The sequence below is a fragment of the Bufo gargarizans genome, chromosome 3, assembly GCF_014858855.1.
Source record: "Bufo gargarizans isolate SCDJY-AF-19 chromosome 3, ASM1485885v1, whole genome shotgun sequence".
NCBI classification, from domain to species: domain Eukaryota; kingdom Metazoa; phylum Chordata; class Amphibia; order Anura; family Bufonidae; genus Bufo; species Bufo gargarizans.
Window position 1 is genome coordinate 219,662,731 of NC_058082.1, and position 13,694 is coordinate 219,676,424.

General features: G+C 39.8%; 1 protein-coding gene across 1 annotated transcript in view; it reads left to right on the plus strand.

Annotated features, from left to right (window-relative positions):
• Positions 1-13,694, plus strand: part of COL4A1 (collagen type IV alpha 1 chain) — a 207,563-nt gene that overhangs the window by 81,532 nt on the left and 112,337 nt on the right. Inside the window, exons 3-9 of the mRNA XM_044284161.1 lie at positions 5,726-5,815; positions 5,893-5,937; positions 7,120-7,164; positions 7,245-7,307; positions 7,407-7,460; positions 11,175-11,201; positions 13,122-13,202. Coding sequence (XP_044140096.1) covers positions 5,726-5,815; positions 5,893-5,937; positions 7,120-7,164; positions 7,245-7,307; positions 7,407-7,460; positions 11,175-11,201; positions 13,122-13,202 — 405 coding nt within the window. The remainder of the gene's footprint in view (positions 1-5,725; positions 5,816-5,892; positions 5,938-7,119; positions 7,165-7,244; positions 7,308-7,406; positions 7,461-11,174; positions 11,202-13,121; positions 13,203-13,694) is intronic.

A 13,694-nucleotide genomic window follows, 5' to 3' on the forward strand; every position in this document is an offset into this window, starting at 1 on the left:
AGACTCCTATCCCCTATCATGTACACGTGAAACTAAAATAATTAGAATATTGTGCAAAGTTCATTTATTTCAGTAATTCAACTTAAAAGGTGAAACCAAGCCTTTATTTGTTATAATTTGGATGATTATGGCTTACAGTTTATGAAAACCCCAAAGTTACAATCTCAGGTACCCTTTGCTCAGGGGGTATGGATTAATTAGCTGACTAGAGTGTGACACTTTGAGCCTAGAACAGTGGTTCTCAACCTTTCTAAAGCTGTGACCCCTTAATACAGTTCCTCATGTTCTGGTGACCCCCAACCATTACATTTTTTTTCTTGCTACGTCATAACTAATTTTGCTACTGTTATGAATTGTAATGTAAATATCTGATATGTCCCCCCAATCATCATCATGTGCCAGTATAAAGTCGTCCCCCCAATCATCATCATGTGCCAGTATAAAGCTCCCTCGCCCATCATCATCATCATGTGCCAGTATAAAGTCGTCACCCCCCATCATCATCATGTGCCAGTATTAAGTCCCCCACATCATCATCATGTGCCAGTATTAAGTCCCCGTCCCCCCCATCATCATCATGTGCCAGTATTAAGTCCCCCCCATCATCATCATGTGCCAGTATTAAGTCGCCCCCCAATCATGTTCCAGTATAAAGTCGCCCTCCCCCAATCATCATGTGCCAGTATAAAGACTGGCCCATCATCATCATGTGCCAGTCAGTATTAAGTCCCCCCCATCATCATCATGTGCCAGCCAGTATTAAGTCCCCCCCATCATCATCATATGCCAGCCAGTATTACGTCCCCCCCATCATCATCATGTGCCAGCCAGTATTAAGTCCCCCCCATTATCATCATGTGCCAGCCAGTATTAAGTCTGATGATCATCATCATCATGTGCCAGTATTGTAATAAAATAAAAAAACACTTATACTTACCTCAGTGTCAGCGATGCGATGCAGGCCTCTTCTGGCCTGTGTCCCGCACTGTAAGGCTCAGGCGGCGTGATGACGTCATCGCGCCGCCTGCGCCGGCCTCTGATAGGCTGCCGGCCTAGTGCACCGGCAGCCTATCAGAGGAAGGGGAGGGGACACACCTCTCCCTCCCCTGCACCGCCGCAGCACAGGCAGATTACAAGGGAGATGAGCGCAATGGAAGCGCTCATCTCCCTGTGCTTGACTGCGGCGGCGGCTCATTTGGGGGGCGGGAACGGGGGCATAATAGGAAGCCTCAGGCGACCCCCCGGAAAGGGACGATCAACCCCCAAAGGGGTCGCGACCCCTAGGTTGAGAACCGCTGGCCTAGAATATTGAACCTTTTCACAATATTCTAATTTTAAGTAGCATTACTGAAATAAATGAACTTTTGTTCGATAGTCAAATTTTTCGAGTTTCACTTGTAGATAGGGGATAGGTTTCTGTCCTGGGACAACCCATGTAATTGCTCAGAAGAATGGCATTCAAAATGTACATGTATTGCTGTTGTACCTTTAAATTTTTAAAAGGGTAGTTCTGTTTTATGTGAAACATGTTTTATGCACTATACTGTACTTAAGGTGGTTGTCCAAGATATATTTTATTAGGGGGACCTGTCAACAGCCTATAAAATAATAAACACACTTAAACTTATCTTCCTGGCCCCCTCCAATCTAGTGCCATTGTTATTTTCACTTCCCAGTGCCTCAACCAGTGATGTTTTAGCAGTGCCCCAAACACTACTGCAGCCAGTCACAAAAACAATAAGTGACTGGCTTATACTGTCTAAAGATGCGCCAAATTTATTACAGTGGCTCTCGCTATATAATAAATTTGTAGCATCTTGCTAGAAGTTAGACACTTTTGTCTGACTTTACACCACATATTAGGTGTCCTACTTTGTGCCAAAATTCTGCACCCAAATTTTGCCACGTTTTGGCACATTTTCTGTTCATTTGCATTTTTTTTAATGGTATTTTTTGCACACATACACATTGGGGAAGATTTAGCAAAAGTGATGCAAAGGAAAGCTGACTTAATTGCCCAGAGCAACCAATCAGATTCCACCTTTCATTTTTCAGAGTTCCCTTGGAAAATAAAAGGCTCCCTATGATTGCTTGCTGTGGGCGTCTAAGCCAGTTTTCCTTTGCACCACTTTTGCTATGGCTTTTTTTTACCTATAGAAAAGGTGTTGTCAAAACTGCTGGAAAAACGGCAAAAGCTACAACATGCTGCATTTTTCAAAGAAACATGACAAAAAATTCCAGTAGCAAAAAAAATGTCTGTTCACTGTTTTATATTTCCTAGACACCTTCAGCTAACATCTGGAGCTGGTGTTTTTGTATCACATATAGCACTACGAAAAAAAAAAAAAGAAAATACAAAAATACAGATAACCTCTACTAAAAACCTATGTGTGAAACCAGCCTTAAAGACAACCTGTCACCAATGTTATGCAAACCTCACTTAGGGCCACCTAAAATAGTGACAGAAATACTGATTTCAGCGGTGTGTCACTCATGAGCTAAAAGTAAGTGGTTGCCGAGAACCAGCATCATAATCATTACAGCCCAGGCCTTGAAAAGAGTCCAATCTACTTGAGAAGAGTCCTGGTTATTCCTAATCTCCTGCTCTCTCACCCATCTGCTGATGATTGGCAGTTCTCTCCTAGAGAGAAAGGGAGAAAACTAGGTAGAAGACTGTCAGTCAGCAGCAGGTGGGCAGGAGAGCAAGAATTCATTTATTCACTTTCCTCTAATCCACAGCCTTTTTCTAGTGAAGAAAAAATGCCATGATTTTCCACAGCATTTTGTGGCACTTTTCATTTCGCTGTTACTTGTTGGCAAAAACACATAACACACACTTTTTTGTGTCTTGTTTTGGGTTAAAAAAAAGGTCTGAAAAGGTAGAAAAAGACATACTAAAGGGAGTCTGTCAGCAGTTTTGATCCTGCAGAACTGCTAAATTCCCTAGGTAGGGCCCAGGGAGAGAAAGAAAAACATACCTTTGTCTGAGCTTTTGTAATCAGGAGTAGTGCGAACGCAAACTGTTATTCTTCCAAGTTCTGCCCCTGCAAGTGCTCAGGTGGTGGCGCTTCATTGTGAAGTACTCTATTATCTCTGCTTTGACCTTTCTTGACAGTCACTCAAAGCAAAGGATAGGGACTCTGAAGCTGCTAAACACATAGAGCACTTCATTGTCAAGTTCTGCACCATTGCACTTGCATGAGCAGTCCCTGGCACAATAAAAGTTCATATTCACACGACTCCTGATAATAAAAGTTCATATTCACACGACTCCTGATAATAAAAGTTCCAAAAAAGGTGTGTTTGCCCTGCTCTCTTTGGCCCCAACATAGTGCTGTCAGTAGTTTTGCATGGGTAAAACTTCAGACAGATTAAGTTAAAATAATAGATTAGCATTTTGTACATTTCCTTCTGATGCTAATATCATACTGTTATTTTTTGGTGGTGGACAACTGAAGTAGTTATCCAGATGCAAGAGTTATTTAAAGCAGGAACAATAAGTACAATCTTTTCCTGGTGCTGTATCCTTACCGTTTAGTGAGTCATTTGAACATACACAATGTCCCACAAAACTGAGGAAACCAGAAAAACATGTGGCAGCTAATCATTCTAGCAGAATAGATATTCTATTGTGTCATTTCAAGATACATCCACTTTTGGTAGCCCATTTATGTAAACAGCACATCATAGTCATAGCAGAAACCAGCAGAATGAAATCCCACCAATGTCAGACAGATCCAGACACAGTCACAACACACCGCGGCAGGGGACAGTCACACGTGGGTGCAAATATGGGGCAGGTTTGTCTAAATGCATCTAGGATTCTTCTGTTTTAGGCCCGTTCACATGTCTGTGTTCTGGCTATGTGATCCTTCAGTATTTCTTTTCTGTGTGATGGCCTGACCATGGGTTTGACCTACATTCACAGCATCCTTATAATAGGTCTTAAACCTGCGGTCACACTAGAAATATGGATGGTTAACAAAGTTGGAAAGAATCTACTCTAATGCAGATTTTCTCCTCCAAAAATGTGACCTAAAGCATAAGCATGTATAATGCATAAGATAAAAATAATGTGTAACAGCACAAAATGCCCACCGCTCTATTCTGTGGAGCCAAAATACCTGCATAATATCCAATGACACGTGTCACAATTACATCATACCTTTTATAGGCTGAACTGGATGGGTGTATGGGGTCTTTTTTTCACCCTCGCAAACCATGTTAGGCTACGTTCACATATTCATTTAGAATCTCCATTTATCTGTTCCGGCAGAGAAAAGACTACAGGAGTTTACCGTATCCAGCGTACTGCACCTTTGGATCCTCCCTGATTATAATGGGGCCCGACCCGCTTTCTGGTATAAATGCTGACTTTCTGATGGACAAAAAGTCCTGCATACAGCACTTTTGGTCCAGCCAAAAGCCAACATTTATACCAGAAAGCAACTGGTTATGCCAGATACGGTAAACTCTGGTAGTACGTTCATTTCTATAACAAAAATATATTATGCAGTATACAGTAGTCCCTCAAGTTACAATATTAATTGGTTCCAGGATGACCATTGTATGTTGAAACCATTGTAAATTGAGTAATCGGTTCCAAAGCCCCAAAATGTCATCCAAGATAAGAAAAAATGAAGATTTTGGAAAAATAAGCAGATAACTAAGACAGATAAAACATGTCCTTACATATAACAATCAGGAATAGCTGCTAACCAGCAACTGATACAGATATTTTACCAGAGAAGTGGCCTTGATTGGTTGGATCTGAGTCGGAGACATTGTATGTTGAGTCTGGTTTCAACTTACGATGGGTCACAGAAGACCACTGTATGTTGAAAATATTGTATCCTGAGACCATTGTATCTTGAGGGATCATTGTATTGATTTAACAGAAATACAGTGTAAGACTCCTTATACTAATCTGAAGTCAGCAATGCAAAAAAAAGCGTATATATTTCCCATGAAATTCTCTTTTCATGACTTCATTTCATACTAGTAAAATTACACTATTGTTTGAGGATATTGAGACAGAAATCAATTTAATTCATCTCAATACAATTGTTTTTGTTGAATTATGGAGAATGCGGCAATGACAGAAATTTCTGCAACAAATTTACCAGTGAGACTATATCCTTATTAATACTGATCAATCTCTCAGGAGGGGCTTGCAGCACTGTATGTGAGGAAAACACAAGTTGTATTTATTTCCATGCACTGCACTCCCCCTTGTGGCCAAAGGGTGGAATTGTGATATTTGTCACTTTTACCTGCTTTATTTAGTTTACAAGTTTTTTTTATACATTTTGTTTTGGTGTTTTGGAATAAAAGCATGTTGTGCTAAAAAGTCAGATTTTAATCATACCCTTCCCAATCTATTATTTTAGAAAAATCCATATTGTTGAAACTTTTCTAAACTCTTCTTTTGTTAATAATGTTACCTTTGCAAGATAGAAGAGCGGTTAATTAATACTGGAGTGAATGGTGCCATAAACTACAGGAGATTATTTCTGTCATAAAATTATTTTTTAATGTGTGTTGGGAAAAAGAGAGCAGAAAAGGAAGTATTTGTAAGCAGAATGTTTAAAAACCTGTTCATGTGTTCTGATGTTAGGATTTGGTAAAACATAGTAACACAGCAGAAGAATACTATGATATCTTTATTTGTGACAATAGTTAAGTACCATTTCTAACTTCATCACATTTCTGCTGTCTTTGCAAGGGTGAACGAGGATTACCTGGTCTGCCTGGCATTATTGGGTTTCCTGGGCTTCAAGGACCAGAGGGACCCCCTGGACCATTGGGGCAGAAAGTAAGTTATACATATGATACTCCACTACTGTTTACCTTCTTTACATGCACTATATATGAAATATTCTTCTATTACAGGGTGACACAGGAGAACCAGGACTTCCAGGCACAAAAGGAAACAGAGTAAGTTCTATTTAACATAATACGTATATATAATTAGTTCTAATTGTAGAAATATAATGTAACTTGGGCTGTAGATCATTCAATTTCTCCACCATTCAGTCAACCTTGATTATTTTTCGTATCCATACATTTCTTGCTCAAGCTAAAATTTTCATAGCAGAACTGAACTCAAAGAATGAGAGACATTCATTTTGATGAAGTAAAACAATTTCTTGTTGATCAAATCATTTAAGAGAAAAGTTCCTGTGTCTCGATATTGCTGTTACCTACTTGTAATGGCACCCCCCATGTACTTTTGTTGCCCCTTAGAATGTCCTCCTGACCTGGTGCTCAATAACTCAGTCTCACTATCCAGATCCTCTTGTACACATTCTATGGGTTTGCTGCTATTTTGCTGGCCAGCCGGAGACAATCAACGCACAAGAAATGGCTACTCCTCACTGGCACTTGACACATTAAGCGGACATTCTCAGAGGATACCCAAATATCCCCAGGGGTTCTAGATAGAGAGATGATTCTTTTTAATGACTACAAATAAAAAATTATGATTTGAATGATCTAACAGAAAATCTAAAGGGGAGATTATCAAGACTCTGATCTTACTTTCTCCCCCTCTTGCACCAGATGAGCCACGATTATTAAGAGTTCCATGTCCCTTAATGTTTGTGCTTCATCTGTGCAGGTCTGTCTGCCAAAGCGGAGATTGCTTCCTTGCTGATGTAGATTTGTGCTGTAATCTATGTCAGTTTCCGGGAGTAGATTATAATAAAAGTGACGGCCATCAATGCTGGCCCTAGACAACTAGCTACTTTAAAAAGTGGCAATCAGTACCTAAACCCCCCAGAAGTCTCAAAATGTTGTGCAACTACAGCGTGCACCACATTTTGCAACTTTTTGGAGCCTGTTCTCTGGTGCAGAGGGGATGATACATTTCCTGTTAAATAGAAAATTGTAGGACAATAACTCTAAGGCATCTGTTCTTCTGATCAGTAAGTAATGCCTTCTTCTCCTTGCTAGCAGTAAGGCCTACAGTATGTCTTTTATTTTGTGTCTGAATGTCTATGCGGATAAAAAAAAAAAAAATAATAATCTGCTATCCTATGTATTTTATATTAAAAGTGGCTTGCACTGTGAAGCAATTCAGTAAGAAAATTCATTGTTTTTTTCTCTCATTCAATTCAGGGGCCCCCTGGATCTGCTGGATTTCCAGGAAACCCTGGTCTCCCTGTATGTATTGGTTGCTTTCTGAACAAATACTTTATCATATTGGAAAATGGTATAGTAATGTATATTTTATATTTATAAAGGGCATACCTGGTCAAGATGGCCCTCCAGGCCCATCTGGCATTCCAGGCTGCAATGGTACAAAGGTAAGTTATGGATCATATTTACTGATATACATTTTTTTTTTCAAATATTGTTTTGTAATATTGTTTTAATTTAACATAAACCTTCTGTTTTGTTCATAGGGTGAAAGAGGACCACTGGGTCCACCTGGTCTTCCAGGGTTATTAGGTTATCCAGTAAGTACTACATCTTTTTATGGTTTATAGATGATACCATTATAAAATTAGTATACAGATGAAGAAAATCATAAGGCTATGTTCACCTTTGGAGGCAATTTTTTATAATGATTACATGTTACTCATTTTTGGCTAAAAATATATTTTTTCAATTGGCCTTTATTAAACATATTGAGCTGTTATGTCACAAATGGTTAAGAGTTTTTCTAGCTGTGTGACTGGTACTTTCACGTTCCCTTTGGGCCGTTGATCTAATAAACCTTAGCTCTAAACTACTAACAGGTCATAAACACTTATTTAAGCCACATGTATCAGTAAGATAAGGATTGAGTTTTAATAAGTGTTTTTAATATGAAAGTGCAGAGATAAGGAGCAAGTCTGCTCCTCAGATGACAGAAAAGACAAAAAATCCAAAGGGGGCTATTAGAGCATGTCAGCTCTGTACAGAAATAAGAATGCTATATTTTTAATAAAGACCAATTTAAAGAATTTTTTTTAGCTCAAAATGAGTACAGTGCAATAGTAAAAAAAAAAAAAAAACAGGTGTACATAGCCTTTAAGGTGCATTTACATTTCCTAATTTGTTGGGCAGATTATCTGGAATGAACATTCATATGAACTGTCATTCCGATAATCTGCTCATGTAAAGATGCTGCAGATTGCCGATGAACTAGTTCGTTTATCAAGTGAATTCATTTTTCCTGTGGACACCTTAATCATTGTTTTGGCGCAGCAGATCTTGTCTACTAAACAGTACTCTGCTGCCCAGAAACAATGAATCTATATGTGGATGAGTGATATCAGTAACCAGTAAGGTCATCGCTTCATGTAAATGCAGCACTTCACCTGCACTGACAAGCAGGCAATTGTCAGGAAGGAATGAGTCCTTCCCGATAATCACCTGCTCCATCAGGCTGAGTAAATCCAGCATTACTCTTTAATCTATGCAGCACCAGCTAGAGAAGATTTGCTGACTCCCAGAGAAGAGTCACATTAAAAGATTTTACAGGTGATTGTCGCCTGCTCATTAGCGGAGGACAACATTGCTATTACATGCGATCTTCTCCATAGTAACGGGGAGGAATGATCGCTAATGTCATCACTCGTCCCTATACTGACTTGTTGTTTGCTGGCAGCAGAAATTGATTAGACAGAACGATCTGCTGCCCACAAGTGATGAAGCCTTCTTAAAAACCTGGATTGCCCGATAAACAAGTGTTTGCTCATTCATTGGGTAATCGGCAGCAGTATTAGGCTAAATGCACACGAGGTCATGTACATTGTATTCTATGAGAATTTGAAATTCTCAGTGCACACAATGCAGATTTTATCCGCGTGGATTTTGACCTGCGGTGCGGATTTTAAAATCCGCAGTTTGTCAATTTATTTTATTTTTCCTGACCGGATTTACTTTATTCACTTAGTAAAATCCGCATGCGGAAAATCCGCACCAAAACCGCATGCAAATCTGCACCAATTGACCGCACAGATTTGCCTGCGAACACCTGCGGATTTCAGTGCGGATGCTCCGCACATGAATCCTGAACGTGTGCATGTACCCTTACGCTGTCAGATCATTAGTAACGAATGTTCCTACAAACACGTCGGCTAGTTGGCAATGATTTGGCCGACTATTGGCCAGTGTAACAAAGCGTTTAGTCATGAGCTGCCACTCTCGCGCCCACCTGCCATAGACAGAATTTAACATGCCCAATCTTTTTCTTCTCGGAGAGATACGCCAGTGCAGTGGAGTCTGACTCCCGTCATGCCATTCAGAATGCATTTGGATTAATTTGGGAGACATAGCTGTCTTCCAAATGAACATTTGGCTGACAGCTGTCTAAACCGTATGGCCAGCTGTAAGACGTAGACTGCTGAAATCAGAGAGGGCACCATAAGGGAGCTGACAAGTTCCCTTTAAAGGAAATCTGTCTTCACATAGCTTGCTATAAAGCCATCTTACATGCCAGATGTGCGCTTGTCAATACAGCCTAATGATTTTGATCCTATTTGCATCGGTGACCCGTTTGTGGAGAAATACGTTTTTTAGACCCTGGATGCAACTATGGTGGTGCAGTCACACCTCGCGACGCCCGAGGTTCTGCGCCTTTTCCTTCCCGGTAGTTTCCCCACCACTTTGACTGACAGGGCCAGGCAGAGAAGATGTACTCAAACCTGGCCCTGAAGTCTCCCAAAGTCTCACAATTGCTTGTTCACTTCACTGTTCAGCAGAGACGCAGTACAGAATCCATCAGCTGGTGAACTTCTGTGCCAAACAGTGAATGAGACAAGCAATCTCGAGATTTCGGGAGACTTCAGGGCCAGACATGAGTTCTTCTGCACTGATTGGCCCTGTCAGTCAAAGACAGAACATCGGATGCAGTGAGCTGCAACAGCACTGCCCTTGTTACCACAAGGGGTTAATTAGCATACAATAAAAACCATAAGTTCTCCACAATGGGGTCATTGATGATGGAAATAGGACGAACACCATCAGAATGTATTGGCGGGAGTGAATCTGGTATGTCACATGGCTTCATAGTGAGCCAGGTGGTGACAGATTTCCTTTAAGTAAACTCATGAAATTCATTGGTGACCATTGTACAGAAACAAGCAAGAACTTAAATCTGTATTGTCAACAGTACAAATATATGAAAGATAGTTGTATACAGTAACTGAGCATTTGGACAAATAAAAAAAGGGTGATAGATTAGTAGAAGGAAAATTCACAAATTATGATTTATAAATAGTTGCATTTTAGTGATTATGTTAGTAAGAATAGGTATTCTCTTACAAATTCTCTTATGTACACAGTCTATTCTGTTAGAGGTTTTCATGAGCCCTCTCTTGTATACCATATTATCGAATGATGCAGAGTTCTGTAACTTCTTCTATTAAAGGGGTTGTCTCATCTCGCCGTTTCTAAGGTGAGATGAGACTGTCTGGACCACCAAGTGATCAGGAAACAGTGGAGCGGCCTGGTGCTCGCTGTTTCAGTCGCTCCCATTGCAGTGCATGACAGCAACGGAAACAGCGTAGCACAGCAAGCTATACTGTTCCTGAGTTAGCTAAACAGTATAGCTTGCTGTCCTATGCTGTGCTAACTTTTTGTGATATTTACAAGATTACTCATTACTTTTCCCAATGGGAAACATTGAGGTTGCAATATCTACTGTGACTAATGGCAATCAAAAGTCACTAGCCTCAAGGAACCTCAAAAAGAAGTTCACAGCTGTCTTGACTATACTTCTGCTCTCTATGGGTCCATGGTCTTCCGGTTGTTTCTATCTTCTATTACCTAAAGAGTTGTACCTTATAAAGGAAGTCATTCAGATAATACTAATAGAAGAAGGAAGCTTCAGAACTGCAGGGCGATATCATAAAAGCAGTTTGCATCCGAAGCATGTAAGCAAGTTTTAGTTTACTGAATTTTGTACTGCACCTTTGTGGATATGAGATCATCAAGAAGAAACCGCTTTTATGAGATCACCCTGGAGTGCTGAAGCTTCCTTCTGCTATTTGTGCCAGTTCTTCACCATTCATGTATGTGGGACGCCCCTAGTTGAAGTGGGTGAGCTGGCTTTGGCTATTATTCAGAAAATACTCTAGGTTAAGGCATGTACACTATTGTTAATGCAATTTCCTAATATATAAATGTGAACTTTTTCTTAAAATGTATAGCTTTTCTTTTACTAACCAATTGTGTTACTTTAGGGTCCTCCAGGTTTTCCAGGAATTAAGGTATGTCGTAGTAAATCAATTCATGTCCATTTGTGTTCATTAAAACAGTCCAGTGAATTACAGGGTGTTAATTCGTGTCATTTCAGATGACTTTTCTGAATAAGCTGCCGTATGAGTGTACACGAGTTATAAAACTATATCTGGCCATGATATGACTTGTATTTGGCACTATATAGAATCACTATTTAAGACAATATAGAGAAGTACTAAGCAGTACAGATTTGAATGAACCACTTGGGTGATATAGAACACCCACTATTAACTGCTTCCCATGCAGTGCCTTTCGCTCTGTTTCTTTCTGCATCTCCTCCCTCCCCCTCTCTATAGACTTTTATGGAATGATGTAATCTGATCCTTCAGTGAGCAGACAGCCTTGTCTTGGTATTTCATGATGGACGTCTCACAAATTTCTGAGAGAAGGCAATATATAGTAGACCTCTTGCACACGACCGTATGGCTTTTTCAGTATTTTGCGGTCCACAAAAAACGGATCCTCAAAAAATATGGATGCCGTCCGTGTGCATTCCGTTTTTTGCTGAACGGAACAGCTGGCCCCTAATAGAACAGTACTATCCTTGTCCGTTATACAGACAATAATAGGACATGTTCCATCTTTGAACGAAACGGAAAAACGTAAATACGGAAACGGAAAGCATACGGAGTACCTTCCATTTTTTGTGCGGATCCATTGAAATGAATGGTTCCGTATACAGTCCGTATATGGAACGCAAAAAATGGAATGTTAACGAAAAAAATAAACTTTGTGTTCAAGAGGCCTTACAAAGTTTCCTATATTTGCCTGTACTATTAATATATACAACGTTGTGTGAAAGTACAGTGACCTTTCTTGTATTAGATTAGAAAAAAAGGTACTTTTTCCCGCACTGTCCATTATCTGCATGTAGAATTGCATGCATTTCAAGCCAATTTAACAGTTATTTTTGAAAGAAAGCAACCATGTTTTTATCTCATTCAGCCCCTTTAAATACACTGGTAGGTATGACAATGACATACAGTATTAGCTAGTCAAACTGAAGAGCCGTATTAAAATGCAATAACTCAACCACCTTGCTTAAAGGGGTTCTCTGGAAATTAAGAAAATGAAAATACTTAAATATTACTATACTATAAATATATTCCCAAATATGAGTGCCGCCTGTTCATTTTCTAATTTTGGTATATATTCCCAAATACCTTTCATTAGTTATAATGGCTCATTTTGACTAGGGAGCAATCATTAGGAGAATTAAAATGGCCGCTGTCCTATTAGTGCACACAAAACCTGTCCTAATCACACAGGAGGACAAGTTACTTCAGAGCAGTAAGCTAAAGAGCTGCCTCATCCTCCTCTCTGCTCTGCTTGTCAGGGATTATGATCCTGAATACAGCTGGTAAGAACTTTAGCCGAATATCTGTAGAAAGGGAGTTCATGAGGAGACATGAAGTACTGAGAGGATGTGTGGGGGGTGAATAATGAGCAGCAGCACTTCTACCACAGCTTTTCCTGTCTGTCCTCTCTGGCCCAACACCCGAGACCCACGCTGATCAGGTGTTTGAGAAGGCAGCTGCAGCTCACAGTAGTGCAGCAGCCTTCTTGCAGCTATCCCAACGCCAAGTGACGGCACATTCATCGGTCACATGACCTAGGTGCAGCTCTACCCCATTCAAGTGAATGGGGCTGAGCTGTGATACCAAGCAGAGCTGCTGTACAACGTACAGCTCTATGCTTGGTGAGCAAAGAAAAGGCGCTGGAGCCTTCTCAAACAGCTGACCAGGGTTCCGAGTGTCAGACCCTCACCAATCAGATATTGATGACCTGTCCAGGGGTTAGGTCATCGGTATTTAAGTCTCCTAAAAACCTTTTAAATTAAGCTTCCACTACAGTCCATTACATTCAGTTTATTTTGTGTATTTTTTCAGGGAGATCCCGGAGAGGTCTTCGGTATGCAAGGATTAATGATAAAAGGAGATAAAGGTTTACCTGGAATAATTGGTTTACCAGTAAGTTAAATGTATATAATTATGATACATAGATACATTCTGATTATTCTCTTGAATACTGGAGTTTTTTTCATTTTTGCAGTTTTATTTTTGTTCTCTATCTTCATGAAACCATAACTTTTTTTTTCTGTTCACATAGCCATATGAGAGCGTGTTTTTTATGAACAAGTTGAACTTTCTAATATCACCATTTAATATGGCATATAATGTAGTGGGAAGGGGGAAACAAATTCCAAATGGGGTGCAATTGGAAAATAAACGCAATTCCGCCACAGTAATGTAGTCTACCAAGCTGTATTTGGATTATTTTTTTGTGGGACGATCTGTAGTTTTTATTGATACAATTTTGGAGTCTGTATGTCTTTTTGATCACATTTTTCAAATTCAATTTTTAGTACAGGTGTTTTCGGATTCGATGACACCCATGATGTTTATTTTTATTGTTTATGTAATTTTTTTTTACTCTGGGGAAAGGGGGTGATTTAAATTTTT